Source organism: Oryctolagus cuniculus, chromosome 16 (genome assembly GCF_051225735.1).
Source record: "Oryctolagus cuniculus isolate XC-2025 breed Fujian yellow rabbit chromosome 16, ASM5122573v1, whole genome shotgun sequence".
NCBI lineage: Eukaryota > Metazoa > Chordata > Mammalia > Lagomorpha > Leporidae > Oryctolagus > Oryctolagus cuniculus.
In genome coordinates this window covers 25,665,131-25,690,786 of record NC_142882.1, presented here as the reverse complement: position 1 = coordinate 25,690,786, position 25,656 = coordinate 25,665,131, and the positions used below count along the sequence as shown (strand labels likewise).

Here is a 25,656-nt window from a genome sequence, read left to right as displayed (position 1 = left end):
TGCCATAGACAGGAGTGTCAATTGGTAAAGTCAACAACAGGAGTCACTGTGCACTTACTCCTCATGTAGGATCTCTGTCCTTAATGTACTGTGCATTGAGATTTAATGCTATAACGTGTACTCAAACAATATATTTCACTTTGTGTTTCTATGGGGGTGCAAACTGTTGAAATCTTTACTTAATGTATACTAAACTGATCCTCTGTAAAAAAAAAAAAAAAGAAATTATCAACTCCCAACTTGACTCTCACTGGGATTAAACATGACAGTAGGTCTGAAAACAAAAACAAATATGCTTTGTAAACCTCTCATCTGTTGTTTTGAAATGTCTTGTGAATGTGTCTTTTATGTCAGTGTCTGTAAGCTGGAGACTTCCCACTTAAGGCAGAAGGCTGCTGAGGGACAGCACAACTGTAGCTTTGCTCTATTACTTTACTATGGCTACTCTTTCACCCTTTCCCTTTATTTTATTAAGATTTAAAAATTTTAGTTTAAAGGCAGAGTTACAGAGAAAGAGGCAGAGACAGAAGGATGGGGATCTTGCATCTGCTGGTTCATTCAAGAGACTGAAATGAATAATGCTGGCCCAGCCTGGAAGTCCAACCAAGTGTTGCACGTTGGTGCAAGGACCCAAGTACTTGTGCCATCTGTTTCTGCTTCGCCAGTTGCATTAGCAGGGAGCTGGACCAGAAGTGGAACAGCTGTGACTCAAACTGGCACTCGTGAGGCTGACATTATGGCACAATGGGGAAAGCCACCATCTGCAATGCCAGCTTCCCAGATGAGCAGCAGTTCATGTCCCAGTTGCTCCACTTCTAACCTAGCTCCCTTCTGATGGCCTGAGAAAAGCAGCAAAGGATGACTTAAGTGTTTGGGCCATTGTAACCCATGTGAGAGACCCAGATGAAGTGCCTGGCTCCTGGTTTCTGTGTGGTTCAGCCCTGGCCATGGCAGCCATCTAAGATGGAAGATCTCTCTCTCTTTTAGCATTTATTTGCAAGGCAAAGATAGAGAAAGGGAGAGAATGAGAAAGAGATTTTCCATCTGCTGGTCTACTAACTAGATGGCTGCAATGGCCAGAACTGGGCCAGGCCCAAGCCAGGTGCCAAGAGCTTCATTCAGGTCTCCCACTTGGCTGTCAAGAACCCAGGTATTGGACCATCTTCTACTTTTCCAGGGCCACTAGCAGAGAAGTGGAGCAGCCAGGACATGAACTGTTGCCTATATGGGATGCCAGCATTGCAGGCAGCAGCTTTACCTGCTAATCCACAATGCCATCCCATCTGACTCTCCCTCCTCTCCATAACTCTGACATCTTTAAGACTGATTTTATTTATTTGACAGAGTTACCGATAGAGATAGAGACAGATAGAGAGGTCTTCAGTCTGCTGGTTCACTCCCCAAATGGCCGCAGTGGCCAGATCTGAGCTAATCTGAAGCCAGGAGCCAGTAGCTTCTTCTGGATCTCCCATGTGGATATAGGGGGCCAAGGACTTGGGCCATGCTGTGCCACTTTCCCAAGCACATTAGCAGGCAGCTGGATTGGAAGTGGAGCAGCCAAGACCCAACCGGTGACCATATGGGATGCCGGCCAGGGCCTCAACCAGCTGTGCCACAGCACCAGCCCCCAAAACTTTGACATTCAAATAAATGAATCTTTTTTAAAGGGTGGACACACATATTGGATCCCAGCATTTGATTTGGTGGTGGCTTAATCCACTGTGCCACAAAGCCAGCCCCACCCTTTATCCTTCCGATGACTTGTGTGTCAAGATCTTGGTAATACCTGCTGAACAAATGTTGGTATTATGTTAGACTGTTCTGTTTTATTTTGGTTCTCATTTGTTGAGTTTATTTTGGCTGTCCCTTTTGGGTAGCAATCTGTGATGTCATCAGTGGCTAAAGCTGCCATGTGTTAGGCTGGCACTGATTCTACCTTTCCATCTCTTCAAATAGAAGTGGAATATGAAATCCTCTCAAAACTAACATGCTACAAAGTAACAACTGGAAATCAAGCTTCCTTCCTTCTCACCTAACAGACTCAACTGGTCTCTGTGTTTCTCATTTTAGCCCAAATCTGTATCAGATTTCTAGAGCAGAAGGAAGCTTATTTTTTAAGGCAGAATTCATAGATGTGGTTGTCCATTCACCTCTGAGAATTAAAGCCATAACTCTGCTTTTTGACTTGTTTTCAGTTTGTGGTGGTGCCATCTCTCACAGGAAGACAGATTCCTCACAGAAGAATACACCTAGGTGGAGAAAAATTTATGGAGTGGGTTTTCCAAAGTGAAATGGAATTCTGGCCTGGACATCTTTGAGATCGTGATTAGCAGAGTGGGGAAATTCTTAGCTATGTCCATTCACACCTTTTCCTTTTGTGTTCAATGTATTCCTCCCTTACATAGTGCTCTGTGCTCTCCTTCTGTTGCACACACACAAGGCGTGTCTGTGATTGAGGCTGTTTGTGTACCACTGCAGTATCTGGAGTTGCCTTTGTCTCCCTCTCTAATCAGAAACTCAGATGCAAAGTGGGGAGGGGACTGTCACCCTGCCACACAGGGTTTGGGCCCCTTGCTCCTTTACTTTTCCTCAGTGCAGGAGCAGCCTTAAACAGAGCTGTACTGGGTAGTATTATTTCTTTTGGATTTGAATGTTTGGATAGCTAAAGAAATAAATATTTTTTTCTTATAGAATGGATTGAGGAGACACTATATAAAGTCAGCAGCAACTTTCTTGGCTCCTGTTACATGTCAAGATGAGTCAGAATATTTAGGGCCATTTGTTAATTTTTTTAAAAAATTAAAAATATTTATTTATTTGAAAGGCAGAGTTAGAGAGAGAGAGAGAGCTAGAGAGAGAGAGAGATGTAAATCATTTATCCACTATTTCACACCCCTAATGGCCACAACAGCTGGGGTTGGAGCTGGATTAAAGTCAGGAGCCAGTATCTTCTTCCACATTTCCCATGTGGGAGTAGGAGCACAAGCACCATCCTTTGCGGTTTTCCTAGGCACATGAAGGAGCTGGATCAGAAATAGAGCAACTGGGACAAGAACTCATGCACAATATGGAACAGCAGCATCACAGGCAATGGCTTTCCCACTATGCTCTACTGTCTGCTTTTAAAATTATTTTTATTTATTATTATTATTATTATTTATTTCATTTTGTTTTCTTTGAGTTAGAGAGATGCAGAGGCAGAGAGAGAGGGAGAAACGTCTTCCATCTTCTGGTTTACTCCCCAGATGGCTGCAATGCTGGAGCTACCCCAAACTGAAGCCAAGAGCTGGGAGCCTCTTCCAGTTATCCCACATGGGTTCAGGGGCCCACGGACTTGGGTCATCTTCTACTGCTTCCCCAGACCTTAGAAGAGAGCTGGATTAGAAATGGAGCAGCCGAGACTCAAAGCAGCACCCATAAGGGATGCCAGCAATGCAGGCAGCAGCTTTTCCTGCTAGGACACAGTACCAGCCCCTCTATTGCCTGTTTTATGGAAATATATGTTTAAGGGATATTAGAAGGCCATTCAGGCCCTTCCTACAAAACATTTTGCAATAATGATTGACGGTCTACAAGACTGGTTTGAAAGGGAGAGAACTGCAGGGACAGAGAGGCAGTGATATTGAAAGGGTATGAGGAACAAGGGAAGGCAGGAAGGCCAGAACAAATCTGGAAAAGTACTCCAAAGAATAAAGTAATAGGACACAGGTTATTTGTGCAGATTGCCAAAATGAACCATTTCTATTTTAGGGTTTTCCTTTTTTTAAATTAGAGATAATTTCTAACATAATTTGTGATATACTTGACTCACTTTTCAGTTTTCTTCTTACAGATACAATGTGTTTATAAGATGTAGAGGGGATGGTACTGTGGCACTGGCACCCCATATGGGCACCAGTTCTAGCCCCAGCTGCTCCTCTTCTGATCAAGCTCTCAGCTATGGACTGGGAAAATAGTAGAAGATGGCTCAAGTACTTAGGCCCCTTTACCCAAGGGGGGACAGAGAAGAAGCTCCTGGCTCCTGGTTTCAGACCAGTGCAGCTCCATCTGTGAGAGCCATTTGGGGAGTGAACCAGCAGATGGAAGACTTTTATCTCTGTCTCTTCCTCTCACTGTCTATAATTTGATCTCTCAAATAAATAAAATGTGAAAAAATAAGATATAGAAAAGTACTGTAATTAAATGCAATAGTACACTCCTAAATATGCAGTTACCATTAAATTTTTGTTGAGAAAGGGATGAGCTTGGCTTTATGTGTGTCTTGCTTAGAGCAGAATTTTTATGACTAATGATAGGATTAAGAGTCAAAGGTCTGTACTAGTTGATAGAATTAAAAAGGTGAGAATATCCCAACATGGGAAGTGGGATACACAGCAGACTCATAGAATGGCGGATGCCCTAAACAGCACTCTGGCCTCAGAATCAGCCCTTAAGGCATTCAGATATGGCTGAAAAGCCTGTGAGAGTATTTCAGGCATGGAAAGCCAAGACACTCTGTAAAAAAAAAAAAATGAAAGATCTCCACGAGTGAGATCCCATTTGAAAGAACAAGTCATCAAAGAAGGAGGTGCTTTTCTCTGAAGGGAGGAGAGAACTTCCACTTTGACTATGATCTTGTCTAAATATGATCAGAGTCAGTGAACTCAAAAGGCTTCCATAGCCTTGGCAACTCATGACTAGAGCCTAGGGTGATTACTGATGCCATAAACAAGAGTGTCAAATTGTTAAGTCAACAACAGGAGTCACTGTGCACTTACTCCTCATGTAGGATCTCTGTCCTTAGTGTGCTGTACATTGAGATTTAATGCTATAACTAGTACTCAAACAGTATTTTTCACTTTGTGTTTCTATGTGGGTGCAAACGGTTGAAATGTTTACTTAATATATGCTAAACTGATCTGTATATAAAGAGAATCAAAAAAGAATCTTGATGTGAATGGAAGGGGAGACAGAGTGGGGGATGGGAGGGTTGTGGGTGGGAGGGAAGATATGGGGGGAAGCCATTGTAATCCTTTGGAAATTTATATTCATTATATAAAAGTTAAAAAATAAAATAAATAAAAAAAGAAATGAAAATGTCCTGAAGACAGTAAAAGTCATCATGACTGAGCACTGAGGAATCTATTGAAATGATTACATTTTAAAAGATTTATTTATATATTTGAAAGGTAGTGTTAGAGTGAGAAAGGGAGACACTGATCTCTCTGCTTTGTTCTCCTCCAGAATGGCTACAATGACTGGGGCTAGACCAGGCTGATCTCGTAAGATAGGAGCTTCTTCCAGATATCACATGGGTTCAGGGGCCCAAGCATCTGGGCAAGCCTTTGCTGCTTTCCCAGACACATTAGCAGGGAGCTGGATAAGTTTGGATCATCAATATCTATGACATCTTCCTTGCAGTACAAGGATATAGAACCCATCTGGCACAATTAACATCCTATTTATGGATGGGCCAACTATAACAGCTTCCAACTCTCAACACATGGACTAGATGGGTTCTGAGAAATTGTGTTATAATAGATATTAATCCATAACTCTTGGTTTAAGCTTTTGTTAGCAGATAATGGCTGTGACTACTTTGGGTCTCTGGATTGTCACCAGTGAAGGCATTCCGATTAACAGTAATGAGATCAACAGTCAGCAGAATGGTGTCCAGCTGAACTTAAATGGTTTTTCTATTTTATTGTTAGAATAGTGACCTCCTGCAGTACCCTGGCATCTGGATGTAGACAGTAGACATTGGAAGCCATCCCCTTTGCCAAATGGAGTATGTCAAGTTTGGGTCCATCACATATTAAGGAGGCCATAGTAGCCATTCTCATGTTTTACTGTTCTATATCCATGGCCAAAGTCCTACTAGACAACAAGGTTTGGAGAATCACAGGCTCAAGGTGTGTAGGTGACTGTTTTTCCAGTATAGCACTGTTAATAGCCAAAATTTAATTTAACTGGCACATAGCAAGGTTCCAAGAGAGGCTATTCCTTGCATCACAGCCCTTGAGAAGTAATGGATATCATAACTGATCCAAAGAATTTAGAAGGCATATGAGCTCCACAAGTGAAGAAGTCACTGAGAGCACTAATGAGAGTGCCTACAGAATTCAATTTGACTAATTTTAGGACTTTTCATTGGAAGGGGGGCCATATAAGCTGGGCTGATTTGTAGCATCCATGACAAATAATTTTTTAAAGGAGGCATGCATTGCACCAAAACCCAGGAAGGACTAAAAGGCATTAGCATTGTATGTTCTTCAAAGGCATGTCAAATAGTCTCATTCAGGGAGGAAGTCATCAATGTGATGACTTCTTGCTCTCCTGATAAAAGCTGGGTACAGTTAAATTCTTTGCAAAAATTATGTTTGATGGCAAAGTCAATGAAATGCTCATGTATACCCTAGAAAAAGTATCTTTTCAAAGTGAAGGCAAACTAGACTGAGGAACTGTTGGAAAAGCTTTGAGCAAAACACATTTTCCACTTTTGTAATAATTAAGACAGGTCCTGAAATCTGGTATTGTAATGCCTCCGGCTTTGTTTTTGTTGTACAAGATTGCTTTAGCTATTCGAGGTCTCCTGTGTCTCCATTTGAATTTCAGCATATTTTTTTCCAAATCTGAGAAGAATGTCTTCAGTATTTTGATTGGTATTGCATTGAATCTATAAATTGCTTTTGGAAGTATGGACATTTTGATGATATTGATTCTTCCAATCCATGAGCATGGAAGATTTTTCCATTTTTTGGTATCCTCTTCTATTCCTTTCTTTAAGGTTTTGTAATTCTCATCGTAGAGATCTTTAATGTCCTTGGTTAAGTTTATTCCAAGGTATTTGATTGTTTTTGTGGCTATTTTGAATGGGATTGATCTTAGAAGTTCTTACTCAGGCGTGACATTGCCTGTGTATACAAAGGCTGTTGATTTTTGTGCATTGATTTTATACCCTGCTACTTTGCCAAACTCTTCTATGAGTTCCAATAGTCTCTCAGTAGAGTTCTTTGGATGCCCTTAATAAAGAACCATATCATCTGCAAAGAGGGATAGTTTGACTTCTTCCTTCCCAATTTGTATCCATTTAATTACTTTTTCTTGCCTAATGTCTCTGGCTAAAACTTTCAAACTATATTGAATAGCAGTGGTGAGAGTGGGCATCCCTGTCTGGTGCCAGATCTCAGTGGAAATGCTTTCAACTTTTCCCCATTCAATAGGATGCTGGCCATGGGTTTTTCATAAATTGCTTTGATTGTATTGAGGAATTTTCCTCATATAACCAGTTTGCTTAGAGTTTTCATCATGAAAGGGTATTGTTTTTATCGAATGCTTACTCTGCATCTTTTGAGATAATCGTATGGTTTTTCTTCGGCAATCTGTTAATGTGGTGTCTCACACTGATTGATTTGTGAACACTGAATCATCCCTGCATACCAGGGTTGAATCCCACCTGGTGTGGGTGGATGATCTTTCTGATGTGTTGTTGCATTCTATTGGCCAGAATTTTATTGAGGATTTTTGTGTATGTTGATCAGGGATATTGGTCTGTAATTCTCTTTCAGTGCTGCATCTTTTTCCGGCTTAGGAATTAAGGTGATGCTGGCTTCATAGAAAGAATTTGGGAGGATTCCCTCTTTTTCTATTGTTCTGAATAGTTTGAGAAGAATTGCAGTCAGTTCTTCTTTAAATGTCTGGTAGAATTCAGCAGTGAATCCATCTGGTCCTGGGCTTTTCTTTGTTGGGAGGGCCTTTATTTCAATTTCTGTCTCAGTTATGGGTCTGTTTAGGTTTTCTACGTCTTTCTGGTTCAATTTAGGTAGGGTGCATGTGTCCAGGAATCTATCCATTTCTGATAGGTTTCCCTGTTTGCTGGCATACAAGTCCTTGTAGTAATTTCTGATGATTCTTTTTATTTCTGTGGTATCTGTTGTTACGTTTCCCTTTTCATTTCTGATTTTATTGATTTGGGTCTTTTCCCTTCATTTTTAGTTAGTTGGGTCAACGAGGTGTCAATTTTGTTTATTTTTTCAAAAACCAGCTCTTCATCATTTGGCTGATTTTTTTGTAATTTTTGTTTTTTAGATTCAATGCTATTCATTTCTTCTCTGATTTTAATAATTTCTCTTCTCGTACTAGTTTTGGGTCTGGTTTGCTTCAGTTTTTCTAGATCCTGGAGATGCATTGAAAGCTCATTTATTTGGTGCCTTTCAAATTTCCTGATGTAGGCACCTATTGCTATAAACTTTCCTCTTAACACTGCTTTTGCTGTATCCCATAAGTTTTGGTATGTTGTGTTGTTATCCTCATTTACTTCCAGAAAGTTTTTGATTTCTCTTTTGATTTCTTCTATGACCCATTGTTCATTCAGCAGCATGTTGTTCAGTCTCCATGTGTTTGCATATGCTCTAGGGATTCCTGAGTTGCTAATTTCCAACTTCATTCCTCTATGGTCTGAGAAGCTGCATGGTATGATTCTAATTCTTTTGAATTTGCTGAGACTTGCTTTATGGCCTAGGATGTGGTCAGTCCTAGAGTACGTTCCATGCACTGCTGAGAAAAATGTATATTCTGGAACTGTAGGATGGAAAGTTCTGTAGATATCTGTTAGATCCATTTGGGCTATAGTGCCAATTAAATATGCTGTTTCCTTTTTGATCTTCTGTACAGTTTATCTGTCTATTTCTGAGAGTGGAGTATTTTTTTTAATTTTATTTAATGAATATAAATTTCCAAAGTACGATTTATGGATTACAATGGCTTCCCCCCCATACTGTCCCTCCCACCCACAACCCTCCCCTTTCCCACTCCCTCTCCCCTTCCATTCACATCAAGATTCATTTTCAATTTTCTTAATATACAGAAGATTAGCTTAGTATACATTAAGTAAGGATTTCAACAGATTGCTCCCACACAGAAACATAAAGTGAAAAATCATAGATGAGTTTTTTTTTAAATGATGATGAAATCAGATCAGACCTATTGTCATGTTTAATCCCAGTGAGAGTCAAGTTGGGAATTGATAATTTCTTTTTTTTTTTTTTTACAGAAGATCAGTTTAGTATACATTAAGTAAAGATTTCAACAGTTTGCACCCACATAGAAACACAAAGTGAAATATACTGTTTGAGTACTCATTGTAGCATTAAGCTTCAATGTACAGCACATTAAGGACAGAGATCCTACATGAGGAGTAAGTGCACAGTGACTCCTGTTGTTCACTTTACCAATTGACACTCCTGTCTATGGCATCAGTAATCTCCCTATGCACCAGTCATGAGTTTCCAAGGCTATGGAAGCCCTCTGAGTTCTGCGACTCTTATCTTGTTTAGACAAGGTCATAGTCAAAGTGGAGGTTCTCTCCTCCCTTCAGAGAAAGGTACCTCCTTCTTTGAAGACCTGTTCTTTCCACTGGGATCTCACTCGCAGAGATCTTTTTGCCAGAGTGTCTTGGCTTTCCATGCCTGAAATACTCTCATGGGCTTTTCAGCCAGATCCGAATGCCTTTAGGGCTGATTCTGAGGCCAGAGTGCTATTTAGGACATGCGCCATTCTATGAGTCTGCTGAGTATCTCACTTCCCATGTTGGATCACTCTCCCCTTTATTTATTCTATCGGTTAGTGTTAGCAGGTACTAGACTTGTTTATGTGGTCCCTTTGACTCTTAGTCCTTTCATTATGATCAATTGTGAACTGAAATTGATCACTTGGAATAGTGAGATGGCATTGCTACATGCCACCTTGATGGGATTGAATTGGAATCCCCTGGTATGTTTCTAACTCTACCATTTGGGGCAAGTCAGCTTGAGCATGTCCCAAATTATACATCTCTTCCCTCTCCTATTCCCACTCTTATGTTTAACAGGGATCACATTTCAGTTAATTTTCAACACTTAAGAATAACTGTGTGATCATTACAGAATTAAACCAGTCATATTAAGTAGAACAGACAAAAAAAATACTAAGAGGGATAATGTATTAAGTTGTTCATTAACAGTCAGGGCTATGCTGATCAATTAAGTCTGCTGTTTCCTTTTTGATCTTCTGTACAGTTTATCTGTCTATTTCTGAGAGTGGAGTATTGAAGTCCCCCATACTATTGTATTGGGGTCTAAGTCTCCCTTTAAGTCCCATAACAAATTTTTAAATAAACCAGTACCCTGTAATAAGGTGCATACACATGTACAATAGTTATATCTTCCTGTTGAATTGATTTGTTATCATTTTATAAAGCCCCTCTTTGTCTCTCTTAACAGTTTTTTGTTAAAGTTTATTTTATCTGATATTACAATGGCTACACCAGCTCTTTTTTCATTTCTGTTAGCATGGAATATCTTTTTCAAACCTTCCACTTTCAGTCTGCATGCATCTTTGTTGGAAAGATGTGTTTCTTTTAAGCAGTAAATAGATGGGTTTTATTCCTTAATCCACTCAGCCAGTCTGTCTTTTAACTGGACAGTAGAGGCCATTAACATTCAATGTGACTACTGATAAGTAGTAACTTTGCCCTGCCATTTGCCAAAGATATTTTCTAATATGTGCTTTGAACTTCCTACGATCTTTTACCGTGAGGTTTTCTTCCTTTACCTTCTTTCATATTGATGGCTGTTTTTCTGTGTTTCTGTGTGTAACACATCTTAAACATCTTTTGCAGGGCTGGACGAGTGATGACAATTTCTTTCAATTTCTGTTTGCTATGAAAGGTCTTTATTTCACCTTCATTCACAAATGATAGCTTTGCAGGATGTAATATTCTGGGGTGGCAGTTTTTCTCTCTTAGTACTTGGGCTATATCTTGCCATTCCCTGCTATCCTGTAGGGTTTCTGATGAGAAGTCTGCTGTGAGTCTAATTGGAGATCTTCTGAGAGTAACCTGATGTTTCTCTCTTGCACATTTTAGGATCTTTTCTTTGTATTTCACTGTGGTGAGTTTGATTACAACATGTTGTGATGAGATCTCTTCTGGTCATATATACTAGGAATTCTATGAGCTTCCTGTGCTAGGATGTCTCTGTTCTCCAAACCCTGGAAGTTTTCTGCTTGTATCTCACTGAAAAGGCCTTCTAATCCTTTCTCTCTCTCCATGCCTTCAGGAACTCCTAGAACGTGAATGTTTTTTTTTTTAATAGTATCCTGTAGATTCCCAACAATATATTTTAGATTTCTAATTTCCTCATCTTTTCTTTGGTTTGACTGTATACTTTCTTGTGCTCTGTCTTTGAAGTCTGAAATTTTCTCTTCTGCTTCACTCATTCTGCTTTTAAGGCTCTCTAATGTGTTTGTCATTTGATCTATTGAATTGTTCATTTCATTATGATTCATCATCACTATCACAGTTTCATGTTCTACTAGTTTTTCATTTCATTTTGATTCCTCCTTAAGATTTCATTTTCATGAGAGAGAAAATGTCCATTAAGGATTTCTGTAGTTCAAGAATTTGTTTTTGAGAACTTCTAAATGTTGTTTTCATAAATTTTTTGAATCTGTATCTTGCATTTCTTCTATCTCATCATGTTCATCATCTTGAATTGGGGTGTCTTGTTCAAATGCGGGTGTTATGATGTCTTCATTTTTCTTGTTTCCTCAGTTTCTTCATTCATTGCTTGGCATTGTGAAGATATTCTTTGGTTTCTAGCTCTATTTTTTTTTTGCTTTGGTGGTTTTTCTCTTATACATTGACTCTAGATTAAGTGGACTGTCTGCTTTTGATGGATCCTTAGAGGCTTGTGATGGGTGTGTCCACAGAGCTCTGTTTGGTTCTTCAGGGTTAATGGTGACACACCCAGGTTAGGCATGCTAGATATTCTCTTTCTCTCCTTTTTTTTTAATTCAGAAGGGAAGTAATTCCACACAGCTGAGTGTAATTGAAGGCAGTCATTGTCTGAGCTCTGGCCCCTGTGGGTATAATATTCGTCTGCTCTGTCACAAGGACCACCCAAAGGATCTCTGCAGTCCTCAGTGTAAGCTCACATTTCCCTGCAATCTCTCATAAGGTTGCCAAGTTTACCAAGTTTGTGGCATCTCCCGAGAGTACTCACGTCTCAGGCACTCCATGAGTTCTCTCACACACCCTCAGCTTTGTTTTTTTTTTTTTTTCACAGTCTCAGTTCATAAGCTCCACACATTCACTAGGTCCTAACCTCCTGTTATTTCTCCCCACCAGAGTCAGGTTTTTCTGTTTGGCTTAGGGCAGGCACAGCCCTGAGGTGGCATAGCTTTTATGTATATCCAGAATGGTGCCTGCTCTTTGTCTTGCTCACCTTTGTAAGGTGAGTGAGAAAAAGAATCGTGTCCATACTCGTCCCTTTTATTTTATTTTATTTTATTTATTTTTTTCTCTCCTCTAGTTAGACTGGTGGACTTTCCCCCACGGGGCTTCAAGCCTCATTCCCTCTAGGCTCTTCCTGCTGCTTCCCCACCAGTGTCTCAGGCTACTGAGGTTTCACCTCACCTCCCTTTCCAGAGCTGGTGTGTAGACTTGGCAGCTGGGGTCCTGAGCCGTGGGCACCTGTGTCCTCCACATAGGTTCACCGTGTCCCACTACTTCTGGAAGAGTTTCCTCTGAAGTTTTTTCCATAACTCTTCCCTGAAACTACAGTATCTCCACTTTTATTAAACTATCTTTTCCTGGATTATCAGTGTGCTCCGTCCCTATTCCACCATCTTGGAGGACTCCTTCCCCCTGTATTCTAATAGTCCTCCCTGGTAGCTCAAGGAAGTTTTGCCAGGATCTTTGTAAAAAAGATGAAACATATTGTATTTCAGGAGAAAAGTGCTTTGTGTAGTGTCACATGATTTGTAAATACCTGGCACCCTAACTTCTGTCTAATGTTCTCCACTTTGCCACACTTAATTAAAAAACATTTATTTTTCAGATCCATTTCAGAAATTGTCACCAGTTCAGATAGTATTGCTTTAGAAAATTTTCCTGAGCATGTTTTCCCTTTTGCTACTAATGCTATGTTTGGAGTGTGTGACTTCAAAAAGCATATCATGAGGCCGGTGCTGTGGCACAGTGGGATAATGCCCTGTCCTGAAGCACCCACGTCCCATATGGGCATGGGCTCAAGACTTGGCTGTTCCACTTCTGCTATGGCCTGGGAAAGCAGTAGAAGATGGCTGAAGTATTTGGGTCCTTGCACTCATGTGGGAGACCTGGAAGAAGCTCCTGGCTTTGGATTGGTGCAGCTCCGACCACTGCAGCCATTTGCGGAGTGAGCCTTTGGATGGGAGACCTCTCTCTCTCTCTCTCTCTCTGTGCCTCTCCTCTCTCTGTGTAACGTTGACTTTCAAATAAATAAATAAATCTTTAAAAAAAAACAAAAAGCATATCATAAAAATTTTCCCCCTTTCAGTAATTTCTTCTTGAACAATATGCAGTATACATGCAGCTACAGAAAACTACTCTGAACCTTTATCCTGCTTTCTGAAATAGTAAAATTATATTAAACTAGATTTCATGCAATAATAAGCTTATTAAAATATAAACCAAAAGAACACAATGACCATATATAAGCCGAAATGTGAAGCACAACCATATGATCTCCAGATAATTTATTTGTATGAATCCCAGGAATTTTTTTTTTTTAGTGTCAGCAGCTTTCCTAAGTTCTAACTGATAGGCAAAGATTGTGTTTATAGGAGCTTTTTTCTAAGCTTTTAAAAAATTTATTTGAAAATATTGTATATAGAGGAGAGACCCAGAGAGATCTTCCTTCTGCTTTTTCACGTCACAGATGGCCTCATTGAGCAGGGCTGGGACAGAATGAGGCCAGGAACCAAGATCTTCATCTGGATTTCCCACATTGGTAGCATTTGCCCAAGTATTTGGATCATCTTTCATTGCTTTGCTCAGGCCATCAGCAGGAAGCTAGATCAAAAGCAGAACAGTCAGAACATGAACCTGTGCTCATATGAGGGGCTTGCATTGCAGACAGCAGGTTTACTTGCTATGCGACAATGCTGGCCTTGTTTTAATGCAACTTCTAAATGAAATTTTGAAGTTGTATGCATTGTAGTTTGCATGTAATTCAACTTTCTGCCATACTTACTGATATGTATCAGCATTTGAAGTAAGACAAATCAGAAAACACAATGGCTTAACAAATAGCCATTTGATTTGCAGTTCTTTTATTTATTTATTTTTTGACAGGCAGAGTGGACAGTGAGAGAGAGAGAGAGAGAAATTCTGTTGGTTCACTCCCCAGTGGCTGCTGCGGCAGGTGTGCTGTGGCCCTCTTAGTATTGTTTTTGTTTGTTCTACTTAATACTTTTGGTTGAATACTGTAATCAATACACAATTCTTCTTAAGTGCTGAAACTTAACTGAAAAGTGATCGCTGTTAAATATAAGAGTGGATATAAGAGAGGGAAGAGATGTGCAATTTGGGACATGCTCAAGCTGACTTACCTCAAACAGTAGAGTTAGAAACAAACCAGGGGATTCGAATTCAATCCCATCGAAGTGGCATGTACCAATGCCATCTCACTAGTCCCAGTGATCAATTTCTGTTCACAATTGATCGTAATGATAGGACTAAGAACCAAAGGGATCACATAAACAAGAATAGTGTCTGCAAATACTAGCTGACACTGCAAATACTAGCTGATAGAATCAAAAAGGGAGAGAATGATCCAACATGGGAAGTGAGATACACAGCAGACCCATAGAATGGCAAATGTCCTAACAGCACTCTGGCTTCATAATCAGCCCTTAAGGCATGCAGATCTGGCTGAAATGCCCATGAGAGTATTTCAGGCATGGAAAGTCAAGACACTCTGGGGGGGGGAACCTAAATGAAAGATCTCCACGAGTGAGATCCCAGTGGAAAGAATGGGTCACCATCTTCTACTGTTTTCCCAGGCCATAGCAAAGAGCTGGATCGGAAGTGGAGCAGCCAAATCTTGAACTGACACCCATATGGGATGCTGGCACTGCAGGTGGTGGCCTTACCTGGTATGCCACAGAACCAGCACCAGAAATAGACAATTTCTAAAGTATTTGCCTTTTCAGATTTTCTTTTTCTGACAGTTGTTATCTTCTGAAAAACCCTGGGGCCTGCCTGTTGAAGAGATAGTATGTAGGCTGGCGTTGCAGCTCACTAGGCTAATCTTCTGCTTGTGGCACCAGTACTCCAGGTTCTAGTCCCAGTTGGGGTGCTGGTTCTGTTCTGGTTGCTCCTCTTCCAGTCCAGCTCTCTGCTGTGGCCTGGGAAGGCAGTGGAGGATGACCCAAGTGCTTGGGCCCCTGCACACACATGGGAGATCAGGAGGAAGCATGTGGCCCTGGCTTTGGATTGCCACAGCATGCTAGCCATAGTGGCCATTTAGGGATGAACCAACAGAAGGAAGACCTTTCTCTCTCACTAACTCTGCCTGTCAAAAAAAATGATAATATGTAGCCAAGATTCACCACAAACCCAAGACACTTAAGTGAAGCCTCAATAAATTCTCCAAGTGACTAAACTCTCATTTATGCTCCTGGAGTGATCACAGGAACTGCCCAGCTGAGTGCAGCCCATAACATGGGGTCAGAACTGCAAATCAGGGCCGGCACCATGGCTCAATAGGCTAATCCTCTGCCTGAGGTGCTGGCACCCCAGGTTCTAGTCCAGGTTGGGGTGCCAGATTCTGTCCCAGTTGCTCCTCTTCCAGTCCAGCTCTCTGCTGTGGCCCAGGAGTGCAGTGGAGAATGGCCCAAGACCTTGAGCCCTGCACCCGCATGGGAGACCAGGAGAAGCACTTGGTTCCTGGCTTCAGATCAGCACGGTGCGCCAGCCCATCCCTCATCCTGACTGTTGATGAGCAGCTTAATATGTTATCCCTCTTATTCTTTATTCATTCTATCATATTCTTTTTTCCCACTGTTCAGTGCAGAAGGAAACCAGAGGGTTTTTTTAAAGTTTCATTTATTTATTGAAAGAGTTGCAGTGAGAGAGAGAGAAAGAAAGCCTTCTATCTGCTGTCTCACCCTCCAAATTACTGCAAAGGCCAAAAGCTGAGCTGATCCAAAGCCAAGACCCAAGAGCTTCTGGGTCTCCCATGCAGGTGTAGTGGCCCAAGGTCTTGGACCATGTTCCACTGCTTTCTCAGGACGTAGCAGGGAGCTAGATTGTACATTCAGCAGGAAGGATTTGAACCAGCCCCCATATGGAATGCTGGCACTGCAGGCAGCAACTTTACCCGTTATGCCACAGCGTTGGCCTCCCGAGTTTTCATTGAACTCCTGCCATTCACCTTCTCTCCCAGGTATGATTCTAGGCCCTCCACATGATTCTAGGAGGAAGGAAAATTAATATATCACTTGTAAGTGTTTTTTCTTCTCAAATTATTCCCCAGCTTGGCAGTACTCATTTTAGGTGTTTAATGCTAGTTTTCTTTTTAGATTTTTTTATTTGTTTGAAAGTCAGAGTTACAGAGAAGCAGAGGGAGAGAGAGAGTCTTCCATCCACTGGTTCACCCCCCAGTTTGCCACAATGGCCGAAGTTGCACTGATCCAAAGCTAGAAGTGAAGAGCTTCTTCTGGGTGTCCCACATGGGTACAGGGACCCAAGGATTTAGGTCATCTTCTACTGATTTTCCAGGCCGTAGCAGAGAGCTGGATTGGAAGCAAAGCCACTGGGACTTGAACAGGCACCAATATGGGATGCCAGCACTGCAGATAGTGGCTTTACCTGCTATGCCACAGTGCTGGTCCCAGTATACTAGTTAATTAAAATGGAAAAATACAGGGCTGGCTCTGTGGCTCAGTGGGTTAATGCCCTGGTCTGAAGTATCGGCATCCCATATGGGCAACAGTTTGCAATCGGCTGCCCCACTTCTGCTCCAGCTCTCTACTATGGCCTGGGAAAGCAGTGGAAGATGGCCCAGGTCCTTGTGCCCCTTCACCCATGTGGGAGACCCAGAGGAAGCTCCTGGTTCCTGGCTTCAGATTGGTGCAGCTCCAGCCACTGCAGCCAATTGGGGACTGAACCAGCAGATGGAAGACCCACCCCTCTCTCTCTAACTCTTCCTTTCAAATAAATAAATAAATCTTTAAAAATTTTTAAAATAGAAAAATAGAAAAATAGACATAAAATTTGTTCTCATGAAATATGCAGAAATGAATGATGAATTTGGCATGATTGTGAAACATTACCGTCATCTTTAATAATGCAGTTTGGTCTCTTGTTTTTCTGTTGCTATAGCAAAATATATATTTGTTACACGAATTGAGTTGAAACTAAGCACAATATGCTACATTTTGGGGGTCATGTGGTCTGAATCAGTCTTTATTGTCACATAGATGATGTACTGAGCAGTGTTTTAGTGCTATCTATGAAGTTAACACTTAGCATTCTGCAAGAGGAAGAGTTACCGAGTGCTAAAGCACAAATCAGTTAAGTTTGTTTTTGAATTTTTAGAGTAATAGAGTCCTTAATACCTTTGAGAAGCTTAATTGGATTTGGGAATAGGATAAGGAATGTGTGGAGAAGAGAATCTACTAGAGGCTCATTTATTTTTTAAGATTATTTCATTGAAAGGCAGACTTACAGAGATTGGGAGAGACAGGGAGACAAAAGGAGATATCTTCTATCTACTGTTTCCTTCCCCAAATGCCTGCAATGGCTGGGACTGGACCAGGCCACAGCCAGCAGCCTGGAACTCCATCTAGGTCTCCCATATTGGTGGAAGGGTCCAAATACTCAGGCCATTTTCACTTCTCTTTCAGTCAGATTAGCAGGGAACTGGATTGGAAGTGGAGCAGCCAGGACTCAAATCCTCTGTTTACATGGGATGCCAGCAATGATGGTGGAGGCTTAGGCTGCTGCATCACAATTCTGGTGACTATTGCAGGTTCTTAAACAAATCTCTAAGCATTTTTCTCAGTGAGTCACAAGTGCAGATTGTACTGCAGACATTCCCAGGTTCTCTTTTTGGGAAAATAATTCCATTGCTTTCACCTTAATTATGTATAATGTTATTTCAAATGTTTATCATTTGAATGTTTTGGGCAAGTAATTCCATTGCTTTCTTTTTTTTTTTTGACAGGCAGAGTGGACAGTGAGAGAGAGAGACAGAAAGGTCTTCCTTTTTTCCATTGGTTCACCCTCCAATGGCCGCCATGGCTGGCACGCTGTGGCAGGCGCACTACGCTGATCTGAAGGCAGGAGCCAGGTGCTTCTCCTGGTCTCCCATGGGGTGCAGGGCCCAAGTACTTGGGCCATCCTCCACTGCACTCCCAGGCCACAGCAGAGAGCTGGCCTGGAAGAGGGGTAACCGGGAAAGAATCCGGCACCTCGACCGGGACTAGAACCCGGTGTGCCAGCGCCGCAAGGCAGAGGATTAAGCTAGTGAGCCATGGAGCTGGCCACCATTGCTTTCACTTTAATTAGGTATAATGTTATTTCAATTGTTTATCAGTAGAATAATCATAGACTAGGGCAAAAGCTAATTTGTATTCTTTGTCTTACCTGTATTTTCTCTCTTACTTAAAAATATTTATTAGCTTGATAGAGAAAGAAGTTGATGGACTGAGAGATAGAGAGCTTTGACACGTTAATTCACTCCCTAGATAACCATACCAAACATAGTTGGGGCAGGACTGAAGCCAGAATTAAGAAATGGAATCTAGGCCTCCTTCATTGGTGACATCACAACTGCTTCCCCAGGTCTGCATTATCTGTGAGCTAAAAACTGCAGCTGGCATTGGAAATCAAACATAGACACTCTGAGGTGGCACCAGAAACACTAAGCTTAATGCCTGCCCTGTCTTTTAATGTATTTTTTCTCTGACATATTGGAAATGATAGGCATGATGTTTTCCTGGAAATTATCTTCTGTTCATTCCCATCATAGTTTCACTGATATTTTCTTGCCTTTTTTCCTCAATGTTTCTACATACTTCTCCTTAACCCTGCCCATTCAAGAGTCAATATTGCCCCTCTGTTAGCCTGCTGTGCAATTCCCCTTGACAGATGTGGCCTTTGTGATTTGAACCTCCTGTTTCCCTCCAGCTTAGGCATTTCTCACAGCCTGTAGATCATGGGTTTGACTCTGTTGAATGCTTCTGAGTGGATTTCTAAACACTCAACAAGTTTAATGAGAAACCATATCCTTTCTTTTTTCCTTTGTATCCACACACAACTGTCGGTGTTTATTTTGTGACAGAATTAATATGTTGACTGGAAATGTAATATTACAGGTGATGATAGCATTTGAAGACCTGGCTGTGTACTTTACTTGGGAGGAATGGCAGAAAATGAACAATGCTCAGAAAATCCTGTACAGAGATGTGATGCTGGAGACCTACAGCAGCCTGTTCTCCTTGGGTGAGTAACACCCATCACATACCCAGTGATAACATTTTCTTGCTATTTGACAAATAAGGGAACACTTTATAATGTTTAATATTGGGCTGGTGTAGAATTGGAGTCCAGGAATGATCTGAATATCTACCCTCTAATAAAAGATTCAAATTGGAACATTTGTTGCATAGCTCCTGGACCAAGCTGTAGTCCTTTAAATAACCCAAGATAGTGATTTCACAAAGTCTTACATGTTTCCATTAATAGGGCACTGCATTACCAAACCTGACTTGATCTTCAAGTTGGAGCAAGGAGCAGAGCCATGGATAGTGGAAGAATGCCTGAATCAGAGCCTTCCAGGTCAGTCTGCACATAAGAGAGAGGGAGACCAAGGCAGAAATTGTGCAGATGGTGACTGGTGCTGTTTCCATGAATTTTTCTCAAGCCTTACTCCTGATGACAGCTGGTTTTGTGCATCAGACACAGGCATTCTAGAGTATTTAGTGATACCAGTGTCTTTCTAACTTTTGTTCTTAGTGAAGATGTTCTTTGAATAAAAAAAATCCAATCATTTTCTGATGTTACTAAGGCTTTTATCTAGGTGTGATAATTCCCCAAATTCTAACTTGTCCTTCTCTAAACTTTCATACCTTTTCCTTCATGCACTTATTAGTTCCTTTAGTGCTTGTTAATTAGGCAATGTTCAGAAACTTTTTTTTTAAAGATTAATGTTTCTGGTTTTTTTCAAAGATTTATTTATTTATTTGAAAGTCAGAGAGAGAACAAGGAGAGGGAGAGAGAGAGGTTTTCCATCCACTGGTTCACTTCCCAATTGGCTGTCATGCCTGGAGCTGCACTGATCCAAAGCCAGGAGCCAGGAGCTTCTTCCAGGTCTCCCACATGGGTACAGGGGTCCAAGGATGTGGGCCATTTTCTACTGCTTTCCCAGGCCATAGCAGAGTGCTGGATCAGAAGTGGATCAGCTAGGACTTGAACTGGTGCCCATAAGTGATGTTGGCACTGCAGGTGGTGGCTTTACCTGCTATGCTACAACGCTGGCCCTCAGAAACTTATTTCTAACTCATTGCTCAAATTGAGTACCCACTCATGATTTTGCCCAGGAATAGAACTTTCTCAGGACAGAATCAATAAATGTGAACTCTCTCTCTCTTAGTCTCTTTCCTTTTTTTTCCTCTTTGCCTCTCAAATAAATAAGAAAATTATAGTTTGTTGGAAACATTTGAGGAGTGAGCCTATAGCTGGCAAACCTCTGTTCAGTCTTTATCTTTCATTCTGTGTCTCTGACTCTCAAGTAAGTAAATAAGTAAATGCTAAAATATGGTCACGGGGCCAGTGCTGTGGTGCAACGAGTTAACACCCTGGCCTGAAGTGCCAGCATCCCATATGGGCACCAGTTCAAGACCCAGTTGCTCCACTTCCAATCCAGCTCTCTGCTATAACCTGGGAAAGCAGTAGAAGATGGTCCAAGTCCTTGGGCCCCTGCACCCAAGGGAGACCCAGAAGAAGCTACTGGCTCCTGGCTTCAGATCAGCACAATTCTGGCCATTGAGGCCAATTGGGGAGTGAACCATTGGATGGAAGACCGTACTCTCTCTTTGCCTCTCCTCTCTCTGTGTAACTCTGACTTTCAAATAAATAAATAAATCTTTCAAAAAAGATGGTCAGGAATAAGCCTCTGTGCTGTGACATCAGAAATTAGGAAGCTAGGAATGACACTTTGGTGCAGTGTGTTAAAGCTCCAGCCTGCAGCACTAGCATTGCATATGGGTGCCAGTTCAAGTCCCAGCTGGTCCTCTTCTAATCCAGCTCTCTGCTAATGCACATGAGAAAGGAGTAGAGGTTGGCCCAAGTCCTTGGCTCCCTGTACCCATGTGGGAGACAAGAAAGACACTCCTGGCTCCTAACTTCATCTTGGCCCAGTATTGGTTGTTGTGTCCATATAGGGAGTGAACCACTTCTCTCTGTCTCTACCTCTCTCTCTAATTCTAGCTTTCAAATAAATAAAGTAAATCTTTGAAAAAAGAAATCATAAACTAAGCATGAATTTATATAAAACATAAAAATAAGTGATCCTAGACTAACCAAAAAAGTAATGAGATGCTGAGACCAAGGTCAAGTAGCCTCGTGGGTTTATGTTGAGTGGTTCAGATTTCTTTAAGGTTGGAGTTTGAAGTATGATTTCTCTCCTATTTTTCAGTATCATTGAAAAATATGCAAACAAAAAGATGAGAAATGCATACGAAATGAATCTTTCTGTGCAAATAGGAGGCAATTGATCAAAAGCCTCCAGAAATTCAAATTATCACACGGGAATGTTTATAGAAAGAATTTAGAGGAGGTAACCAGCACTGATGATTTCAGAATGAGCTAGAAAACGCTTTTAAAGAAGATGAGCACATCCCAGTTTTCAGAAACACATTCTTCAAACTGATTGGAAGTGCTTAACCACAGTGGTATATTGTGACTTTTCTCTACCTGTTGTACTTCTGAGAAGCTGAAGGTGTTGGGTGTCCTTAGGAATTTGGGGAAGCTGTCCTAGAGTAGAGACAAAGTATTTTTTCATTTGAAAAATCCCACAAATGATGTTTACCTAGGAAGACTGAATGTAAGACAATCATAGATTCCAATCATACTCCTTAAATGTTGTCTTGCTTAAAGTACAGGAACATTTCACTCTTCTCCACCTACAAGTAAGTGATCAGTAAAACTTTTTCATGTTTATATTTGAAATATCAGAGAAGCACAAAACACACAGTTTTTATAAAAATAAACTGGAGAAAAAGGACAGGGAAAATGGTTGCTAGGTAGTGGGTGAATATTTTTATTAAACATTTGTCCATTCTTTAGAATACTTTATAGTTATTTCATCTTTGTGAAAGGCAGTGTGATAGTGAGAGGAGAAAGAGAGAGAAAGAGGTCCTCTCTTAGCTCACTTCCCAGATGCCTGCAACACTTAGGTCTAACTAGTCTGAAGCCAAAACTCTAGAATTCATCTAGTCTTCCCTGGTGTCTCACAGGTTCCCAGACACATGACCCATTTTCTACTTCCTCCCTGTTTACATGGGTAGAGAGCTGTACTGAAAGCAGAGTAGCCGGGGCTGAAACTGACACTGTTTTGAGATGCAGGGATCACACACATCATAGCACAAATGAAATTCTACCATCCTTGAAAAATTCTCATAGTAAAAAGAATCATATTTCAACATTGGGAAACCTCATGGTACAATTTAATATATGAATGTATTAAGGAGAAAAGCCATATAATGGTCATAAATAAGTACCTCATACTGATTTTGTGAAAATATTATGCCACTTGGATAACAAGTGACTTCATTCCCTTTACATGAGTATGCCAGGAGAAATAGTTACATGTGATTCAGTAACATGATTGCTTTTTTCTCATTTCAGTGGTCATGAAAAGGGATGACCTGATTAGGATCAACCAGGAAAGTCATGACAAAAATCTGAATCAGGATTTTATGAAAAATAATAAGACATCAGCTCTCAAGAGAGTTGAATTAAGAAAAACACTTAGTTTAAATTCAAGCCATATTCCAATACTCATTATTAAAAAGGGAACCTATACAGGATTGAAGCCTGAGGAATGCATTAAATGTCACACTGTGTATCCCCCCAGTGGGCCTGATCAACTACAGGCTGGAGAGAAATTTGATAACACTAAGATACCTGGAAATTTTCTCCAGTTCTGTGAGCCTCTTGGTCAGCATGACAATATTCACATCATGAAGCAGCCATTTGGACTCACTGGACAAGCAAATGTCTGCACAAGAAAGATGTTTTATAAATCTGAGAGGATTCATATGGCAGAAAACTATAATAAATCAACTGTCACTTTTGGAAAAGCAACTCAAATAGAAAAAGCTAAACATGAAAATTTTAGCCTCAATATGTACCAACAAACCTACACAAGAGAGAAACTTTATAAGTACCTTAGGTATGTTGAACCTGTCATTCACCAGTCACATCCTGCAATAAATCAGAGATTAAATACAAGGGAAAAACTCTACACATGTAAACCTTGTGGAAAATCAATCAGTTTTAATTCACCTTATGAATGTAATGACTGCGGAAAAGCTTTTGGACAAAAGTCAGTCCTCAGGAAACATCAGCAGATTCACACAGGGGAGAAACCTCATAAATGTAATGACTGTGGAAAAGCCTTTGGACGAAAGTCAAACCTCATAATGCACCAGAGAATTCACACAGGGGAGAAACCTCATAAATGTAATGACTGTGGAAAAGCCTTTGGGCAAAAGTCAAACCTCATAATGCACCAGCGAATTCACACAGGGGAGAAACCTCATAAATGTAATGACTGTGGAAAAGCCTTTGGACGAAAGTCAGCCCTCCTTGTACACCAGCAAATTCACACAGGGGAGAAACCTCATAAATGTAATGACTGTGGAAAAGCCTTTGGGCAAAAGTCAGACCTCATCATACACCAGCGAATTCACACAGGGGAGAAACCTCATAAATGTAATGACTGTGGAAAAGCCTTTGGGCAAAAGTCAGCCCTCATCATACACCAGCGAATTCACACAGGGGAGAAACCTCATAAATGTAATGACTGTGGAAAAGCCTTTGGGCACAAGTCAGCCCTCATCATACACCAGCGAATTCACACAGGGGAGAAACCTCATAAATGTAATGACTGTGGAAAAGCCTTTGGACGAAAGTCAGCCCTCCTTGTACACCAGCAAATTCACACAGGGGAGAAACCTCATAAATGTAATTATTGTGGAAAAGCCTTTGGCCAAAAGTCAGCCCTCATCATACACCAGCGAATTCACACAGGGGAGAAACCTCATAAATGTAATGACTGTGGAAAAGCCTTTGGGCAAAAGTCAGCCCTCATCATACACCAGCGAATTCACACAGGGGAGAAACCTCATAAATGTAATGACTGTGGAAAAGCCTTTGGGCAAAAGTCAAACCTCATGATACACCAGCGAATTCACACAGGGGAGAAACCTCATAAATGTAATGACTGTGGAAAAGCCTTTGGGCGAATGTCAGACCTCATCATACACCAGCAAATTCACACAGGGGAGAAACCTCATAAATGTAATGACTGTGGAAAAGCCTTTGGGCGAAAGTCAGACCTCATCATACACCAGCGAATTCACACAGGGGAGAAACCTCATACCTGTAATGACTGTGGAAAAGCCTTTGGACGAAAATCAAACCTCATCATACACCAGCGAATTCACACAGGGAAGAAACCTCATGAATGTAATGACTGTGGAAAAGCCTTTGGACAAAAATCAGCCCTCATCAAACACCAGCAAATTCACATGGGACAGAAACCTCATGAATGTAATGACTGTGGAAAAGCCTTCAGACCTCATCATACACCAGACAATTCACACAGGGCAGAAACCTCATGAATGTAATGATTGTGGAAAAGCCTTTATACAAAAGTCACACCTCATAAAGCACCAGAAAATTCACACAGATGAGAAGTCCTATCAATATAATGACTATGGGAAAGCCGTTGGATGAAAGCCAGACCTCCTCATACATCAGTGAATTCACACAGGGCAGAAACCTCATAAGTGTAATGACTGTGGCAAAACCTTTTTATGACATATCACACTAAAGAATTCACACAGGGGAGACCCATGAATGTAATGACCAGGGGAAAGCCTCTTAATAAAAGTCAGTCCTTTGGAAACATCAGAGAATTCACACAGGGAAGAAACCTCATGAGTGTAATTACTGTGGAAAAGCCTTTGGACAAAAGACAAACCTCATATCATAGCAGAGAATTAACACAGGGTAGAAAACTCATGAATGGAATAACTGTGGAAAAGCATTTAGCCATAAGTCAACCCTCATCGTGCATCAGAGAATTCACACAGGGCAGAAACCTTATGAATTTAATGACTGGAAAACCCTTTGGACAAATGTCAAACCTCATAATGCACCAGAGAGTGCACACAGTGTTGAAACTTCATGAGTATAATGACTGTGGAAAAACTTTTAGTTCCAACTCCAAATGCATCACAGGATTCACCCAGGGAAATAATCTTATAAATGTAATGACTGCAGAAAAGCATTTTTCTATAAATTATACCTCATATCAAACAGAATTCACACAGGGCAGAAACCTTATGAATCTAATGAGTGTGGAAAAGCCTTTAGAAATCATATGTTATAAATCATAGCTCATATCACACCAGAGACTTCACACCAGGGAGAAACTTCATGAATGCAATGACTGTAGAAAATTTCTTGGGAATAAGTCACATCTCAGAATGCATCAGAAAATCCACATGTAGAGAAACCTTTTGAACATAATGACTTGGAAAGCTTTTTCCCATAATTCAGCCCTCATTGCACATCAT

The 25,656-nt window shown here is 40.9% G+C and overlaps 1 protein-coding gene across 2 annotated transcripts in view; it reads left to right on the top strand.

Annotated features, from left to right (window-relative positions):
* LOC149121619 (uncharacterized) overlaps window positions 1-25,274 on the top strand; it is a 30,807-nt gene extending 5,533 nt beyond the window's left edge. For both annotated transcript variants that reach the window (XM_089316570.1, XM_089316571.1), the window contains exons 2-4: window positions 19,165-19,291; window positions 19,535-19,627; window positions 22,697-25,274. In XM_089316570.1, coding sequence (XP_089172696.1) covers window positions 19,165-19,291; window positions 19,535-19,627; window positions 22,697-24,696 — 2,220 coding nt within the window. In that variant the 3' untranslated portion in view covers window positions 24,697-25,274. The remainder of the gene's footprint in view (window positions 1-19,164; window positions 19,292-19,534; window positions 19,628-22,696) is intronic.
* Window positions 25,275-25,656: the final 382 nt, after the last annotated feature.